Here is a 19,319-nt window from a genome sequence, read left to right as displayed (position 1 = left end):
AATCTGGACAAAAAGAAATAATATCCTTCAATTATCTTACAAGCCTGTACGTGACTGCTTCATTAGGTTGAACTGTGGTTATTTTATACCCTTTGTTTTTCTCTAATGCAAACAACAATGAAATAACAGAGATACCTGAAAGTCTCCAGTATAACTGCTGATTTATAAATTAAAAAAAAATAATCCATTGTTTAAATTATATAAATGAGTAACCAGACAGAGCCAGGAAAATCTCTTTCTCATGATGTGTGTGTGTGTGTGTGTGTATGTTTTAAGAAGCCCTACCAAAATCAGTCCAATTTTAGGGCACTCCAAAAATTCACTGAGAGTTTTGGACATTAATTCAATCCAGTTCTTCTATTCTCCTTGTTTATTAGGTGTTTAATTTTATGGGGATACATATGGTAGATCTGGCATTTTAAAAAGCTATATTAAAAAAAAAAAAAGGACATACACTTAGAGATCCCATAACACTGTGCTCTATACAGCATGCCGATGAGTACTGCTTATTATTATTCACGTAATGGCTTGTGTTAGAGCCTCAGAGGATTGAACTGATAATGGTAGTCCCTGTCGTAGGAGCCCGGTGGCCCTGGGAAGGCACAGGGAAGCACATCGGTATGCCTCAGCCACCGGACTGAGGACCCTTGAAGGCCATGCCCCAGCTGGTGGTCAGGCAGGCAGGGCTGCAGCGAAGCTGATGAGTGGTGCAAGGCACGGTACCTCCCGCAAATCGCAGCGTAACTCAGCACGCTTTTAGCAAAAATTGCAACCAGCAAGTTGTGCAAGAGCAGGATCGTGAAGCTTTAGAAGCTGTCACAAGGTTTTGGTCTAAAGGCGTGGTTGTGGGTTATACGCCGGTAAATAAGCACCAGAGTGCTGCCAAAAATATATTCAGAAAATGGAAAGCGGCTGCTACGTTTGCGCTTCAGCCAAAAGATGATGGCCATACAAATGCAAAAGTGCATTGACAGGTCCTGCCGGTTCCAAAAGCACAAAGACAAACCAAGTTGTTAAAAAAGGAAATCACTTCTGGCTTTCTGCTGCTGAGCAGAGATTTTCTGAAGGGAAAGGCTTATGAAAAAATGTCTGGCCCTGGGTTTTTTTAATTGATTTATTGATCTTTAATGAGGCCAACTTTCGATGTTCTATTAGCCAGCCTTTATCACCCCCCATTATCTTCAGATTTCATTGCTGCTCTGTGATTTTATTTAGCTTCTCCAGTAACTTATTTAATCTATAAACTCCTTTCAGTACTCACTACATTTGCCTAGCAACTCTCTCAATTTTAATATTATTAGCTATGTCTTATAAAACCAGGATGCTCAAATGCTTTTCATTCCTCTTCTGTTGTTGCAGATCCTTGACAGCTTGGAACACTCAAGTCTTTATCTTCTAACTCAGTGCAACTCAGCAGGGGAATTGCTTCTGTGAAGTACTGAAATGCTGGTACAGGTTACACTACCTGACTTTTGGCCTCTGCTTGGACACAACTTTTCCACGTCTAGTAATAATGTTTGCATGGTGATGTGTTGACTATCAACTAGCAGCACCACTGAGGTAATGTTCTTGGCAAAGGCATCACAAACTGAGGACCACGTAGAGCTGAGTACCTGCTGCTGTACTTTTTGCAAGATGCTCCAGGTCATTGTAGATTTGCAACTCAACACTCATTAAGTTGGTGCTACATTTGCAGCACCTGTATTTAGCTACATACCTCCCCTGTTAATGGTTCTATGAAGCAACGGAGACGTGTCATCTACTCACATGCTGTTGTCAAACTCTCATTGAATGCTGGGGCACTGGGATGGCTTTCTGTCTCTGCGGTAGAAATCGGCGCTCCTGCTTAAAAACACACAAGCTTGTAAAAATTGCTGTAGAGCACCCTGTTGCTTGTTCTTCATTTCCCCCTCTTTCTTCCCTGTTTCCTGCCTACAGGTGTCAAAGAGTTGTAACCTATGACCTGAGATGCTGGCTTCCCTCAGACAAGCACCACAAAGTTTTGTGTCTAGTCTGTCACAAGCTAGAAACTCAAGAGGAGTTTGGTGAGACAGATGAATAAACTTTGAGAAAACATATGGGGCATTTAGGCATGCTTTTTTGGATTTCAGCTGAGTTTCAGCTGAAACTCAGTTGTTCCAATTGCATTGGCTTCTTTCGACCTGAAGCCAATAGAGTGCGATGAGCAAATGTACACAAATCAGAATTTAGACAGGGTTTCACCAGTTCCCATGGGACAAAACTGTTTTCCTGACTAGCAAAGAGAAGTTTTGAAGAAGTTAGTGTACAGGAGTCACACCTGCAACACGTGGTGCCAAATACCAACGTATTTAATGTTTTCCTTTAATCTTTTTTTAAAGTGCTAAGTATTCTAGAGGTGAACTACCTATTTATCTGATACTCAAACACAGACAGATGGTGGTTAGCAAGTAGACCTCTATTTTCCCAAGAGGACTACTTCACATTTACTAAAAAGCGCCCATCTTTCCTAACACCTGCCTCGTTTTTGGAACAGTACCATTAAGCCATCTGAACAAATCTGAGAAGGTGAAATGCAGCTGTAACCCAGCTCTCAAAGCCTGAGCATCTCTGAGCTCAGAGATGGAGCTATCATGGAAGCTAAGCAAAGACCAGGCGACAGTTTTACCAGCCTTGGTTTTTGTCTCCCCTCCTCCTTCTCCTGTCTGTATCTGTGCACTCTTCCCGATTCCCAACTCTCTTGGATTTTCTTTAAAAACTTGCTAGTTATCAGCAACAGAATCAAACCCCTCTGTACAATGGCAGACTGGGACCTGGCATCCTGACTCAGCCGCAGCCCAAGGGGTCTGCTCAAAAAGCTGATGGTGGCACCGGCGCGGGGACCAGCAATGAGCCAGAAAGGAGAAAAACTAACCCATGGTCGGCACATCATGACTGCCACATGCTAGGGGCATTGGTTAAAAGGCAGATGTTTCCTGCGCTATTTACAGAAGAGAAATGGTTCAGCGCTGGCTTACACTGTGATTTTGACCTCGTGCCTCCTCAACCAAGTGAAGATGCATAACCCAGTGAGGAGAATCCTCTCTGTTCACATTGTGTATTTATAGCCTTTGTCGTGAAATTGTTTGCTGAGACAGAAGGGCTTTCAGTCCACTTGGACAAGTGCTTTGCTGCCCTGCTGGGCAAGTGTCTTGGGAATGGGGAAGGCAGCGTGAGAAGCAGCAAACTTCAATTTCAGTGCTGCTGCAATCTGTGTTCCTGCCCTGGCATGTGTCAGTCTAGCTTCTTCATGCCCCAGGGCTTTATATTAAGTGATTCGGCTCCCAAACAGCACTCTGCTGGGGCAGGACAAAGCCTTGTGTTCAAGCATCTTCCGCCAGTATCAGCCCCACACTGCCCATCGCATTACTTGTGCATCTCTGGGTGAATACTGCTATAGCATTACTTTAAGTTATAGGTTACTTTAATTGAAGACTGCAGGACTGAATTATTCAGCTTAAGGAGAACATTCAATGCCTCACAGGTTCATGAAAGTTAGTCTGTTGCAATGGATTTTTTTTTTTTGTTTGGGAGAACAAGACTGCTGCAAACACCAAGGTCCAAATTCACTCTTGCTGGCTGCCACTGCAGTGGTGGATCATTTCCCAGCCAAAGCTCTGGTGCTGCTGTAGAGGCAGCGTTTGACACCAGCTTGCCACCTTGCCTCTTCCCCATGCTGCCTGCCCTGCTGTTTCACACGGGCTGTTTTGTCTCCTAAATAGGAGCGTGTGCCATGCCTGCATTTATTCAGGCTGCGTGGCAGTGGGTGCACACCTTTGCTGCTGGTGAGGGCAGCCCCAATGCCCTTCTAACCCCTGCTTAAAACCTACCAGTCTTACCGGGATCAACAGCTGGGCTTCAAATGGAAGGAGACTTTAAAGAAAAAAGTGTTTGCAGACAGGCTGTGCTGCAAGAAAATGCACTCTGCTGGGACTGGTGGGCATCCACCCTTTAATCTGGGATCAGGAGGCAGTTGGTTCACAGCTTCACTTGCTCTCAATTCAGGCTGCTGCCAGGCTGTCAAGTGCGTGCCAGCCGCCAGTGCACGTATCCCTCCCCGGGGAAGGGAGGTTAAACCCCTCCAAGTGAGTCACCCTGCCCTCCGCTGGCCTCAGTGTCACCAGCCCAAAGAAGAAATCACTGAGTTGAGTCATCTGCTGTATTTTGTTTATCGGTGCTTTGTATTTGTAATCCTGTGCTCCAATGTTTGGGTTGCACTTTTTCTAGCTCTAATATCATTCTGGTTTTGTATGATATTTAATTAAAGAGATACAAGGAAAAGGTATTGTAAAAATATATACTCGATGTCCATTCACTTGCTGAACCTAATACACATATCCTGAACAGAGCATTAAAAAAGATGAAATCAAGACAGAATCAAGACAGCATTTTCTCTTTTTTTTTTTTTTTTTTTAACTGTGAAGTTCCTAGTGGATAATGCAAAAGGAAAAGGGCTTCAGTGGGCATTAAATTGTTTGCTACAAAAAATTCAAGATGGTTGTTGTGTTCATGCATCTTTCTCCTACATTCCTGAAGCAACAGAGAAAACGTTTTATTACCTTGTGTTGTGGAAGCAGGAGCCAAGCTTGCTTGACTTGTGAAATCTAGAGAGGTCAAAGATGTAGACTGATGCTCTAAAGACAAACAGATTGCACGGTGTCACATTTAGATGATAGGGTCTTTTAAAAATAATATTAATAAATCATAAAGCAACCTGGATCAAGGAGCTTGCAGTAGCTGTTGGGTTAACATGGACTCTGTGGTAGAAATCCCACTGTCAGAGTTAAGGTTAAATGCTCAAAACACACCCCACAAATTCAAGGGGCAATTGGAGACTGCTGACTTTATTAATGAAGACCCTTTCACATGGGCTAGCTGTGTGCATTATTTATTTACGTTTTTATACTCGGGGTTCAATGTAACTGCTGTGGGGTGGATTTTGCACTTGATGATGGCGCTCCCCCGCCTCGCCAGGGCCTGGCCAGAAATGGTTCTGACAACACGCGGCAGTCATATAAGCCCAGGAGATCGCCTCCTCTTGCTGGTTTTCCTCTCAGTTGCTGAAGATAGTTTAATATAGTTGCTCATATGCATGCTCTGGTAAAGAAGTGGTATTTATCTTATGTCATTTATGAATGGGAATGATGCGCTTCTATTGGGTCAAGGAAAAGCGGTGGTTTTAACTTTTCTATCATCACATGCACCTAACTGCTGTAATAGGACAAATTTATTCACAGTTGCATAAGGGGTTTTATTCCATTTCATAAAAAGGCATAAGAATAAAATGTGATATTCAGCATGCCGTTTTATGTGCTGTCCTAACATGACAGTTTTAGCAGGATTTGTGTTGTATCTCTTCTTGGGTAACTTCATAGCTCGCAAATTCCCATCCAGCAGCACACAGGTACCATCAATACCAGAGCGCACTGACCTTTCCCTGGCACTCCTCTGGCTTTGTGTACATGACATTTAAGCACAGGTCAAGCAGAGATCATACATCTATTGACTGAGTAATAAAGAAGCCTTCCCCCCCCCCTTACCTGAGGTAGTCATGACAGCTGATGGAAGTGCTGAATTTCCAAGGTCTGTAAAAAACCAAAGCAATCATTTTTACTCAGTGAGAAAGGTGCTTATTCTTCTTTAGAAAAGTGGGTCATTCAAGGGTTCAAGAGTGAGACAGAGTGCATCACATTTAATTTCCAAATAATCTTTCAATGCACAACCCAACCAAGTGGTCCAGCAAGAAACAAGAAGCACCTGAGGTAACTGTGCTGTGAAATCCCTAGGGAAACAAATGTTTGGAGCCTCGGGCACCTCCAGTCCGCACCTCAACTCAAAAAGCAGGAGTTACATGGTTTTATCCTGTACAAGCAGAGGCACCTTATTGGCATGCAGGTTGAAATAACAGATATGACCGGGTGGTGGCACCTGCATAGCTCCATCTGTGAGGCATTTCAGAGACTGCAAGCCTGACAGGAAATTTTAGGGGCACTTTGCACTGAAAAGTGCTCACTGAGTCCTCAAAAAAGGGGGGATAGAGAGGGATTTATTCCTTCCAATTAAAAGACTGTTAACAAGCCAGCCAAGCACAGCAGAGACACCGTCCTGCCCAAGCAGTATTTACATCCTGAGTAAGAGTTGTCTCACTTTTTTTTTGCCCAGGAGGTGAAGCAAAGTACCCCTGAGTAGGTTAGGAGGAAGGATTAAACCTCCCCAAAGGACTCCATGAAGGAGGTGAACCATGAAAGCTTGCACACCCCATTAGAAAAATTTATCTGGGATGGTAGCCCAAGTTCCTCTGTGTGGTCAGGCGTGTTGGGAGGGCAATGGACAGGGAGTGACCCTCTGCAGACAGGATCTTAGCATAAGCAGATAATCATCAACTCTCTGGCTGCTTTCTTTGGCAAGCATTGGTACCTCCTTTGACCGCTTTGAGCGTCGCTCTTCCATTTGCGCTTCATTTTAGCCTCACCTGTGCTAACAGGGATTTTGTAGTAGCTGGCTAACATAAGAGGATCCCTAACCAAAGATGCAGCGGGTCTAAGCCTGGGGTAGCAGGGCACCTTGAGGCGTGCCCAGCTCCCAGTACGTTACTGCGGAGCGTGCGAGGCGAAGCAGGATGGTGACCTGACGCAAGCTGCAAGGACTGCTTAGAGAGATCACCTTGCAGAGGCCAGCAGAGGACAAAGCCTCTCTCTCAGGGACCCCTGGGTACCTGGGATGGCTTTCTGGTGTCCAGTAGGGTACTGGCTGAACCCCCAGGGCTCTGCCACAACCCTCACCCACAGGAGCAAGCTTACACAGAAAACCACACTTCTTTCCACGCCGTCTGTCTGCAGCGTTTCGCTGACGTGCTCGCATAACCCACCGCTGAAATGCAGCTGCCTCCTGTGCGGAGCAGAGCAGAGCAAGCCGCCCCAGGAGAGGCGTCTCCAAAGGGCTTCGGCTGAGGTGTGGAGGGAACGATTTATCTGTCTGCAATAAGCTGATAATAAGACGAACTCGCAGGGGCAGAGCGTGGATTTGCCAAATTTACACAAATTAAGAAACATCCCATCAGTTCTTTAATTAGGCAAAAGTGTTGGGGATCTTGGCTGTGTACTTAAGCAGAAGGTAGAACCATTAGTAGGGCTGTTATTTTTAATTATCTGTTCAGTGCTGAAAGAGCTATATTCAAATGCCAGCTGAAGCATCAGAAATAACATTAAGCGCTCCTCAAGGCTGGAGGTATGCTCAGGCTTAATTATGATAGATTACATCACCAAAATATCTGTTTATTGTATTTTCTCTGAAGTCATAGCTGCAGAAAGGGGTACCTTACCACCCATCCAGAAGCAAGTTTGCAAAACCATTTCTCCAACAGCTTTAGGAATTTATAGACGCATCTCTAACATAACCCAAGTTACTTTGTTCTCTGATTTATCCTACCTTCTGAAGCCGTGCTGGCAAAATCTTCGAATGAGGCTTCATTAGACTTATTGTCTGTGAAGGAAAAAAAAAAGGAAGATGAAAGCAGTTCTTAAAAGTAGTTAGGCTTTTGTTATCAAGGCTGAAATTTTAGTTTGGGGTTTGTGTCATACTGCGTATTAATACAGCACCTTCACAGAACATAGCTGAGAATTAATTTAATTCTTTCTTTTGTGTCGCATCTAAATGCATTAACATTTTTTATACAGGGTGGATCTATCTTGGCATTAGTATACCCTACAGGCAAGAATGTAGACTTCTTTAACTGACGGCTCTCCGATTTGAATACATTTCTGCAGAACTGCAAATTGGGTGAAATGAGTAATTTTGGAGAAAAATGATCATTTACCTCCCTTTTTATTTCCAGGAGAGTAGGCTCTGTCTTTTGACGCTGTCTTTCTTGGCGGAGAAACGTGCCCACCAGCGTGCCCGCAGCCGTAGATGAAGGCGGCCGAGCTGCCAGCGGCCCCCGCCGCGGGTGACCGTGCCCCTGGAGGCTGCTGAGGGGCAGGAGTTCAGGGGCGCTCTCTGTGCAGCCCCGAGCAGGAGGAAAGGGGTGACTGTGCATTCGCACCTGCAGGCGAGGCGTGCACGAGAGGGTGCTAAAGGCTATGGGTCTGCCCTTCCCGCCAGCCACCCTGCGTCCTCAGACAGGCCATAAACCTTGGGACCGATGCTTCTCCTGCTTTCACTCGCTGCTTGAGGTAGCATTTCCCCACGCTTCCCTAATCATATGGCTAATTCTTGTAGTACGGGGTATAGGGGGGGTTTTCTCCTTTGCCCCAAGCAATTTAACTGCTTTAGGGGCCTTGTGTGGGTTCAACTGAAGATGTACAAGGTATCCCTGACTCTGTGGGTTTCATTTTCCAGGGAGCTTCATTGCACACATGCAGACTTTCTGCCAGGAGTGCTCAGCGAGCAACACATGATTATAATAGCTCACTGGTGCCATGTGGCTAAGCTAGTGTATTTTTGGGAATGGGAATTGCAGCAAGATACTCCCTAAACAAACAGCAAGCGTCTTATATTTTTGCAGGGTTTTCTCAGCTCATTTAGAGTCTCGAGCAAAGGCTCGAGCTAAATAACCTGCCAGAAAGTTCAAGCTGTGTGATGAACTTGTATGAAAACCTCCTTCCATACACCTGGCATTTCTTCACTATTTTAAATAACAGAGAATATGCGTGTTCAGTGCTCTTAACATTTTACATTTCAGATGCATTCCATCTATGAAAAACCTACCAAGGGAAACAAATATTTCTTCTGATGAAATATTCCATGTTGAGTTCCCGAAAAAGGAAAACAGACATGCACATGAGAATGTCTTATGTGTCTGGTGGGTCCCTTGCAATGTCAGCGTTGATCTCAGCTGATAGAAACCTTCACTGTCTTGCAAGTCTTCTTGTTCAACAGAAATTTCTTGAGGAAAGAAAAAAAAAAAGAAAAGCTGCCAGACCCTCTCATTACACTCCAAACTGTAAGTCAGAGCTGTGCAAAATATTGGTATTGAAAAGCAAGCTCATATGGCTGCAGGTTTCTTTGCTGAGACACTATCAAAAAATCGGCAAGAGCAGCATGGTTATGCCAAGCCGTTGTTCCCAACGCTGGCAATTGCAGGGGGCAATGGTTACAGCTGTTTGCCAGCTGTTGCCTTTAAGGAGGTCTGATCCTCCCCTTCACCCTGACGGACACTGACAGGCTGCCCACAGTAGAAGCAAATGAGCAACCGTCGCTTTTTTTGGGAACCCCTTCTACAGCTGCAACATTGTCTTACCAATGGGTTGCATTACCTCCAGGCTGCTCAGTCAGGCTCGTTCTGTCCACATACCACAGGAGGCTCGGTTTGGGAAATGCCTTCCTCACGATGCAGCTCACATTAGGCTATGGGGCAGTAAAAGCCAGTCATTAGCCTTTGGCATTTCTCACCCGGCTGACGGCTTCCAAAATCCCTTCCAAACAGAGCTTATTTCCTCACCATCCCACTCAGGAAGGAAACACTTCCTTCCTCTTTATTGCATTTCTTCCCCCCAAATTTTTCTTGTTGCAGGCACTGTTGAATGAGAGCCCAAGGACACACTCCCATCCCCCTGGGCCAGGCATGGGGCTTCAACACCCTCCAGTCCTGTGCCATGGCACCTTGGGGGCAAACACCCACATGGAGAAACACTGGCATCATTAATAATGGGCACGGGTGTGTGTGCAGGAGAATGAGCCATCTCCCTGATTGCCATGTAAATCCTTCCTTCCTTAGGCAGATAAGGAGGCAAATCCCATGAAAAAGACTGCCTAGCACAATGATATCTTGAATATACAAAATTAGCTACCGTTGTAGAGGGCATGAGATATAAGAGGTTTCCAGATGTCACAAGGAATTGTGTGCTTTAGATGCAGTGGTCCTGGCTGTATGCCAAGTGCTGTGTTTGCGCTCAATTTATTTTCTTACTAAGCAATAGGTGGGAAGGACTGGAGGGAACTCAAAATCAAGGCTGGATGAAGGGTTGGGCACTAGCAGGGTGGGAGATCTCATCCTCGTGCCATCTAGATGTTCCCAATTACATTTATTTAGCAGCTTATGGCATTAAGAGAAATCACCTTGCCCATTTAAAGAAGGAAAAAAAGAAAAAAGCATGTGGTACTCATGCGGCGCAAAGCCCTCTTGCTCCCACTTTTGAAGAACGTGGTTCACACATTTAGTTGAAAGCAAGCTCGATGCATTGCAGACAGCAGACGTCAATCATTCAGTATGAAGACTGAAACTACCTAGCTGAAACTCTTTCCTTGCCATGGTAAATAACCTCTGAACTCATAGTGTAATTGCTTTCCCCTCTTTTCTCTTCATCATTCCCTTATTTTTCAGCCACTTTTAGTTCATAATATTTTTATAAATGCTTCCTGTGACGAAATACAAATCTGACATTCAAAGTAGATTTAAGCCCTGCAAGAAAGGGTGGAAAGGAACTGGTGTTTGTTTGGAGGTGAAGAATGGACAGGGGCCCTTGGAAGAGTCTCTGTTGCCCGGTCCTATGACAACAGCTCCTGGCTGCTCAGCAGAACAGTGCAGACAAAAGCCTGCAGCATCCAGCACCACACCTGGAAACAGGCCACCAGGAAAATTATACTGGTTTTGCAGAACCGACTGGCTCATGGCTCGTCTGACAACAGGTGGATGTGGTTAATACAAGGTTCTGCCTGCCCACAAGTGCTGTTTCCGAGGAAAACTTTCTTCATTTGGGAAGCTCATAGATCAAAAGCTTCTACTTGGATGGATGCAACAGGAAGCAAAGTGTCATAGCTGGTAGCCAGAGTGGCTTGGCTAGTCAGACATATGGGCCACAAATGCTTTTTATGCAAAGTATAGCCAGTGCAGTACAGCAGACTTTCCCTCTGGGTTTTGCCATTGCTAAGCAGGTGATAAACCAAAGGCCCCAAAACACATGGGTAAGCACTCAGCTCTAAACAAGGGCCCTCAAACTTTGATCCAGTCCCTCCGTCGGCACCTGATTGCTCCAGCTGAGCTCTGCTTGGAGCGTTCTAAACAAGGGCCCTCAAACTTTGATCCAGTCCTTCCGTCGGCACCTGATTGCTCCAGCTGAGCCCTGCTTGAAGCATGACACATTATGCCTGACGAGACCATCGCCTTCCCATCCGCACGCTGGACCATGCCAGCAGATGGAGGGGGGGGGGAGGGCACATCGCAGCCCCCTGCAACGCCACCGAGGGCTAACGCAAAATCAGATTTTGCCTAAACCATGGAGAAGCCCTCAGCTAGCTCCAGTTTGTGCTCACTGAAGCAGCTCGCTGCTGCGGGGATGGGAATCGCTCAGAAGAAAGGTTACGAACGGCTGACATTAACTCATTGACTCGCTTGCTGCCCTGTAAACTCCATCAGATTAGAAGTCCTGCCTATGTCTGATTCAGCTTAGCCTGCCTGGCCTTGCTGGGGTGGCACAGTGATGGTCATGGGCATTAAACTTCTCTCCAAAATCACTCACCTTCTGCGAGGTGCCAGCTGAGCCCTCCTGCAGGCTAACAGAGATCTCAGGGTAGGCTGGAAAGCAAACAGAAATGTATTAGTGAAATGGATACCGAAGGTCACAGTAACAGCTTCTAATGAGGCTTAACAGCCTTGTTTCATAAAAAGGGTGAAAATTAAATCCTACATCCACCCACACACCTAGCAAGATAAAAGCTTGCACAGCTCCCATGTGAGGTCAAGGAAGTGGTTTACAAGCGTGTCTCAGATGTACCAGCAGCTACTACCACAAGATCTGTGATGTGTTTCACTGCCTGCCTGAACTACTCTTGGGTGGCTTTGCTGGAGAAGCGAGCTCAAACCATCCTGCCGTCACGGCTCCAGCAGCAAAGCCACCCTTCCCCGGGCCTGCTGAAATAAAACACTTCCCTGCTGTTGGTTCCTCCAGCTGTTTGCCAAGCAAAGTCACCTGTAAAGGCTTTAGCCATCGCCAGAAACATTGATTGATTTTGGGTACCGACTACCCACAGGCCTGTCGCCTGGGCAGACGTGTGACAGCATCACACCACAGACGCTTCCTGCCTTGCCGGGAAGCCCAGAGCTCACCTTCGCATCAGAGCAGGGGGGCGCTGATGACCACATCCACAAGAAATGGAAAAAGTGTTTTCTTTTGTTTTTGCACAAGAAATGGAAAAAAGTGTTTTCTTTTGTTTTCACAGCATTTTGGTTCTAGGCACAGCTGACTGTACAGGTAAAAGCCATCAGGTACAGTAAGCCTCTCAAAGTTGGCATTTCTAAATTAGCCATTGGGGTCACTGGCTTGCAGTAATATTAACTGACTTGTTAAGTAAGGACTGTTGAAACTGGTAATATATGGCAAATCTCAAAAGCCTTGGATAAATTGTGCTTCTGGCCCTTTCTGGGCCTTAAAACCGGACTGGAAACAAGTGCAGCCCCTGGATTGCTTAGGAGATCTGTAATTCTTTCTATTTCCAACCTAAATCTCTACCATTAAGAAAATTTTCTTTTCTTTTTTTTTCTAACCTCTTTCATTGATATAGGGTCATCTCAGTTCATTGCATTCGCCTTTGAGGTGAACTGCTCAAGTTTCCCTGTTGTAGCGAATCCACCAAGCACTCTCCCACCTTCTTTTTTTTAATTTCCATTTTTCTGCTTAGTGTTACTGACAGATTTTGTGTGGGAGTAACCTATATTTAATTATCATGGCCTTATGCTTTTCTGGACTTAGGATACTTTTTGGGTGGCAATTTTTTTTTTTCTTCTGGGGATTTTTTTTTTTTTTTTGTGGTTTCTTCCTATCAGAAAATGAATGTCTTAAGATTTCATCCTTGTTTCAGCTTTGCCAAAACTGTACAGATGGCAGCGGGGCTGGCAGAAGGCAGCCATACTTTTTCAGCTGTAAGAAGAAGTCTGGTAAACTGGATCTTCTAATCACAGCTAAAAGTTGGCTGGGAGACTAAATAACATCTAGTCATTTGTGGTTTTGATGGGAATGGGTGTGCCTTTCCACATCTGTATTGGATGCTGTCCTCTGCTTTCTCAGAAGACGTGTTTGCTGGGTAACTATTCTGGCAGGCAGCTCTCAAGCACAGCGCTGAACGATCTAATAGATATTTTCCATTTAACATCTCAGCCCCTGTTAACAGTTTGACATTCATTTGTCTTGCTAGGATATTTACCAATGTTTTGGGTCTAGCAGAAATTCAATATTTAGTACAGTAGTTTCAGCTGCCGAGCTTTTACTCTTACAAAAAGGAGAAATCAATATTTGGCAAAGTTAGACGTGAAAAGGCCATACATTTTCTCAGAAACTTGTATCTCTGTTCTAGAAAAGAAATATTTTAAAGCATTTGAGTGCAAAAGTACCCTCTTAAAAAAAAGCTCTCTCGATTGAATGTCTGTTTTTACTCAGCCTACAAGACTCTCAACTTCATTAAGAGATTTTTTATGCCTTCCCCATCCTGTCCTGCCCAGCTCTCAGTGGCACTCAGGCCACCTAAAATGCCTGTGGGGAAGCGCCACTGCTGCCTCTCGGACTTGGGCTATCTCCTCTGTGTTTAGCCCCAAAGCATGTGTCAGAGGGAGCCTGCACAAGGAGCTTTCTCCAGGAGACCGTACCTTCCTCTCCCCCTCCTCCTCCTCCTGCCCATTACAGTGCCGTGGTGCTCTAGCTGCCAGCCCTCCCTGCCCTTTTCTCATGCCACCCAGCCCATGGGGTTCAATTGCACAAGGGTTTGGTTGACAGGGGGGATGCTGTCTTGCTGAGATGGGAAAAATCTCCCCAGGTTTCAGCTGGGCTTGGTTCTCTAGCTACATCTTTCTAATGGCCAGGACAACAGATATGACCAATATAATGTGCTGGTGACATTGTATAGGCTTTACTGTCATGCCTTAGATCCTGCCCTGACCGTTTGAGGCTGGGTCTACCTGCTAGGTCATAAACGTTCATTTCATCGTTCCCTGGTCAGCTTTGGCACAAGGAACAAGAGAGGTGCTGTCGTCTGAAGTGGCGGTTTGTCTGTCCCCAAATGTCAAATGGAGATTGCTGGATTATTCTGGCCACTGCCTCTGCCTGTTCCCTGCCAGCTCCTGCCCTGCCAGTGCATGGGCGTGTGGGCACAAGGGAGGCTCTGGAGCTTCTGCTCTCGGTCTCCCGCTGCAGCACAAGAGAAGTAAATGGAGAAAAGCTGGTAGGATGCAATCATAAGCAGTGTGACTTCAGGGAATGGTGACAGAAAAGAGCGGGACAGCGTGCAATATAGTTATTTTGCCTGAAAAAATATCAGACCTGAAAGGGCTAAGAGTACAAAAATGTGCTTCTTCCAAGGTCTGGATGCCATTGGCCTGAGGTCTGAGAGAACTTTCTCAGCACCCACCACCAGAAACCAGCTCTCAGGGAGCCCCCCCCCCACCTAACCCTGCCCTCAGGACACCTGCGAGAGAGGCTGACAGTGCGGCACCCCAATCCAAAGCCAGCTGGCACCCACTGGGAGCATCCCAGGCTGTTCGCCACTAAGGGCCATGGTTGCTTCCTCTTGTTTGCCTCTCTCCCCTGTTGTACGAATATGTTCATGTGGGTGCAGGCACAGACAACCACACGTGACACAGTAATTCCGAGACTAAGCCAAATAAAGCAACCTTTTAGACTAATAGATACACAAACCAAGGCGAGGGCATCAGCAGGGATGGAGGGGGGGAAGAGTACAAGTATGTTAGTGTACTTGAATGATTACCCAGGTAACACTGTAGCTATTTGGCAAATGTTGATTTTTAAAAGTAAGACCCATGTCTGAATCATGCAAACGCAAGAAGAAATTTCAGATCATTAACTTCTATTTTTATTTCTCTTGCGTCAGTGACCAACAGCCCTCAGACACAGGTTTTGCTTTTTCTTTTTTTTTCCCCTGCTCCCTGTTGAATCTTTGCATTCAGAGCCCTATCCTCGCATGGCTGTACTGTTCCCGAGCCGCAGGCTTTCTCGGGCAAGCAGCTACAGCCAAGGGACTGTTGACAGACTACTGTTTAACACCCATTCATTTTAGAAGCATTGGAGACATGTTTTCCAGACCCACTGCTCTATAAGCAGAAAATACAGCCTGGTTTTCAGTGGGCAGCATTGGTCTGGTTTGCTTGTACCTCAGCAATTGTAGAATAGTTCCTAAGCCACTAGAAAGGGAACAGAGCAAGCAACTAAACGGGGGAAGGCTTCCAGCATGAAATGCCAGCCCACATGTTTGTGCTGCATGGGCCCTGCCTCTCCTGACCAATTTGGGATCCTTAGGCAGGACCTCATCTTCAGAACCAGACCCTTTGGCAGAAGTTGAATATCACATGCCTTTGAGGATGCAACTTTGCAACGATGGCCGTTCCAAACCTCTTTAGCCGCTCACTAAATTTTGGCCATGATTGCCTAACTACAGGCAGCATGGTCATTTTGTATCTGGGGCTCAGAGGTCTTGGTGACCGAGGTGCTTGCCTGTAACCTGCAAAGTGCCAACACAAGCTTACACATCAGGGTGAGACAGTGGCAATGTGCATCCCAGTGGTGTTGATATACGTGCAATGGATCTACTATTTTTGATGCCAGAAACAGAAGGAATGGCCTCAAATTCTTCCTAAGAACTATGGGGTTATTTACTAACATTTTACATCATTACAGCTGAAAAAAATACAATGTAAATAAATATATATAACCCCCCCCAGTGTATTTCAAAAGCTATTGCCTTCAGAACCAGACAGAAGCGTTACCTTTCCAAGTGCAAGTAAGTGGGCAGTTGGCATAAGCCCCTTACCGAATACTCTCACGGTGGTGCTGCTCTTCCGGACCCTCTCTGGCTGATACACCACATGGCAGGAAAACACCCTGCCATCATCCATGATTTTAGTGGGGAAAATCTTCAGAGTGTTATTCAAACCCAGGTGGACTCTTTGCCTGTACAGCACGCTGCTGTTCTTGTACACTGCAGGACAGGAGGGCTCCAGCTCTATTCCCTAGCATTGCATAGTAGTAAGTAGATATCTGCAACATCTATTTTTGTCCAAATACATGCTCTCTCAGAACATCAAAACCAATAGCGGTCATCATCTTACCAATAAACTATGGAGTAAATAGCGGTGTCTTGTGAGTTCTGACCTCTGTAGCCTGCAGAGAGGGCAACAGAGCTGCTTTCTCACTGCAGCAATCTTTAAATTATGCTGAACATCCCATACATATTAAATATGACTGAAATACCAAGAAAATCCTTGCTCTTTTAGATTTTAAATAGCAAGAAACTGATAATGATAGCTAAGAGTCATCTCTTAATGCCTGTGGGCCAGCCACCCTTAGATATAGGTGCAGCTGGCACATCCTGGACATCTGTGCCTTGGTACATATTTGCAAGCTATACTCTGAATGACGCATGACGACCCATATATGTCACTGTGCTGACCTTTGGGTTTTGGGGTTTTTTTTTCCCCTTCCTCTGTTGCTTTGTAGAGTGAACTAGCAACACGAAAAAGCAGTAAGGACAAGGATGTTCCCGACAAAAATTTTAAGAATATTAATATTAATAATGCACTGCAAAGGAGGGATCTAAATAGATAATGAGCTGGGGCAAAAGATTAAAAAACCTAAAATATTTGAAAGTCACCTTTAAGAAAACCCTCAAGAGTTACAGCTCCTCAGTGACAATAGATAGAAATTAACAGGCAAAGCTCAAGGACACTGCTGGCTGATACTTATCTCTACATACTGAAATGAATGCTAAAAGTTTATATTAAAACATGCATGCAAATATTTATCCAGAAAGTGAGATGCAGTACAAAAATATAACAAGCCTTATATCTCACAGCAAATTGCTTAAAAATAGTTTTTATGTGGTTAACTAGATAACTGGGTTCGCATGTCTTTGGTGTGCATCTGTGACACAGAGGTTAACAAACCCAAAAACATTACAGTCAGCCCCCCTTTTTTTTTCCCTATTTCAAAGCATCCTGATATCGCACTACCCTACGCAGTAACCGTGTACTTTTCAGAGATACTAAAGCTTCACGACAGCAAAACTCCCTGAGAAATCCAACGCAAGGAATATTTTAGTTCTGTTACATTTGCTGAGTTCTTTGCCACTTTCTATGGATCTGCTCTATAGGTAGTCCCAAAAAATTGAAAGCAATTAAGATGGAATTTTCCGTCTTTGTTTCTTGAACAGCTACTGTTTGTGGTGTCTATTTTGCAAAACCATGTTTGCACTTCTTCCCGTTATTATCACAGTCCAATGCGACTGATACCTTTTGTTTAGCAGATTCTGCAGGACAGCAAAGCCTAACATTTCTATTTCAATCTGCAAAACTACCCTGTAGTTCCTTCTGATATTTATACCTGAGATGAAAAATACTTACCACTAGCCATTTCAAAGAATAACTGGATAAATTTTCTGAGGTCGTGTCCTCAAGGCATGGAATTTCTAAAGTCTGGTTTAACCACACTTCCTTCACGTAGTGCTGCTCCTCTTTTGTCATTGCAACAACAACAACAAGAAGACCAAGAAGGAAAATCAGAAACATGGTGTTCACTGTGCTTTAAAAACCAGTGCTGACTCGTTTTCTGTTCAAGGGACAGACACTCTTTTGATTAGAAGGGAACTGTAATTTTGAACCATTACCCAAAGACACATTTGTTAAATTAAAGCCCTGCATCTGATTCTAGATGCAGTTTCATGACTCTAATTCACGGCTTTACCTGAGTTTTTGGGCAATTCATAAAAACCTTTGCTTAACTGCAGGATCAAGATGTCTCCTTTTGGAGCTGAGAATAATTCAAAGATTCAATTTTCCTCTTACAATTTTTTTCTGCGGCAATAAACCTTCACATCAATTTTGTGCACCTGTATTTCTTTTTCTCTGAAGATACCCGCAGACCTTCTTTTCACTTAAGCAAGGTGTTCAGCGAGTCAGGCAGGTTAAGATTAACCCCGTGTTTCAGTGTAAGTGCTCCTTTTGTTATTCTGCACCCTGCCCACTACCAGAAGCAGAGAACTTGCCACTCGTTCCTTTGTCATCTATTTAAAAAAAGCATTTCAGCATCTCCTACCCTACCCATTCCCAGTCCAGGGCTCCAGCCCACCCATGGAAGGGCAGAGCGAGGCACCGACCAGAGCACAGCTGCGGCTCCAACCATCGGGGCTGCGTGCGTGTGTGCATTTGAACAGGAAGAGCAGCGGTGATGGCCAGGAGATGCCACGAGTGCCTCAGTGAGCACTGGTCTCTCCCACCCTCAGCCCGGCGGCGGGCAGTAGCACCGTGCAGCCTCCCTGCCGCAGTGTGCCTGCTGCCGCGGTACCCCACAGACCTGCCTTCTTCCCTCTTCCCTGTGGGCAGAGAGGAGCCCACACTGCGGGGAAAGTCTGGGACTTTGCTCCCCTGGTAGCTCTGGCTTGCGTGCCGAGATAAAATAGATAGATATTTTATTTATTTTTTTATCTTGAGGCGGGGGCGGGGGGGAATATCTGGCAGTGCCAAGCTGTTAGGTTACTTGGCAGTGGGGACTTTCTGGTGACTGTAACTTCCTTTATGTCTGGCACCCACGCACGGAGTGACAGCGCCAGCACGCAGCCTGTGCCACAGGGACGTGAAGAAAGGCAGCACCCAGGGTGGTGCCCAAGAGACCCAGCAGTGGAAGCCGCTCATCTCCACTCTCCACCAGGGCGAAGCAGCTGAGGAGTCAGCTACCACAGTGGGACACAGAGTGCACAAGCCCCGAAGGGGCTGGGTAGTGCGGAAAGGATAAAGAAAGGGCAAAGGCAGTGAATCCATAGCTCCCTAAGGAAGAAAGCTGCGCAGGAGACTTTGCTGGGACAAGCTACCATGCAGAAGTGGCATGCAGCGTACGAGAAGTATGAAGATGAGCGGTCACCCCAGGAGCTCGGTCTGCAAACAGCCTCTGCCTGTGCTCGCAGTCGCATGTCCCAGCTGCTTATTTTCCCCCATCTTTGCTTCCCATCTCCACTAACAGCCTGTTGGCTAAGGTCCTCCTTGTTTGTCAGTCCTATGTAGGCCTGCTGCTCTGCGGGCTTTTTGCGGTATCTACAAGTTGAATCCATATGGATTCACTTCACTTTGAAGTAGTTGGGAGCTGTACGTCATTAATGACTAACACCCTTCTCCAACCCACTTGTAGGCTGAATTAAGGTCTTCTGCCTTCTTTGGAGTGGAAGAGGTTCATTACAAAAAAGATCTGGTTACCTTAAAATACAAATCTGCAAGAGGTATGTTACAAACCGAATTTTTTAGTTCTCTCTAGCAAGCAGTTATCAGTAGCACAGCTTGCTACATCATGCAGTTGCTGAAAAAAGCCACAATGATG

General features: G+C 45.5%; 1 protein-coding gene across 1 annotated transcript in view; it reads right to left on the bottom strand.

Annotated features, from left to right (window-relative positions):
- CD96 (CD96 molecule) overlaps positions 1 to 19,319 on the bottom strand; it is a 28,235-nt gene that overhangs the window by 3,529 nt on the left and 5,387 nt on the right. The window contains exons 3-11 of the mRNA XM_035900372.1: positions 17,357 to 17,466; positions 15,769 to 15,967; positions 11,475 to 11,530; positions 9,273 to 9,363; positions 8,725 to 8,901; positions 7,447 to 7,500; positions 5,559 to 5,603; positions 4,578 to 4,652; positions 1,768 to 1,845 (exon numbers count right to left, since the gene is read on the bottom strand). Coding sequence (XP_035756265.1) covers positions 1,768 to 1,845; positions 4,578 to 4,652; positions 5,559 to 5,603; positions 7,447 to 7,500; positions 8,725 to 8,901; positions 9,273 to 9,363; positions 11,475 to 11,530; positions 15,769 to 15,967; positions 17,357 to 17,466 — 885 coding nt within the window. The remainder of the gene's footprint in view (positions 1 to 1,767; positions 1,846 to 4,577; positions 4,653 to 5,558; positions 5,604 to 7,446; positions 7,501 to 8,724; positions 8,902 to 9,272; positions 9,364 to 11,474; positions 11,531 to 15,768; positions 15,968 to 17,356; positions 17,467 to 19,319) is intronic.

The sequence above is a fragment of the Egretta garzetta genome, unplaced genomic scaffold, assembly GCF_000687185.1.
Source record: "Egretta garzetta isolate BGI_Z169 unplaced genomic scaffold, ASM68718v1 scaffold278, whole genome shotgun sequence".
NCBI lineage: Eukaryota > Metazoa > Chordata > Aves > Pelecaniformes > Ardeidae > Egretta > Egretta garzetta.
This window is presented reverse-complemented; position numbering and strand designations above follow the sequence as displayed.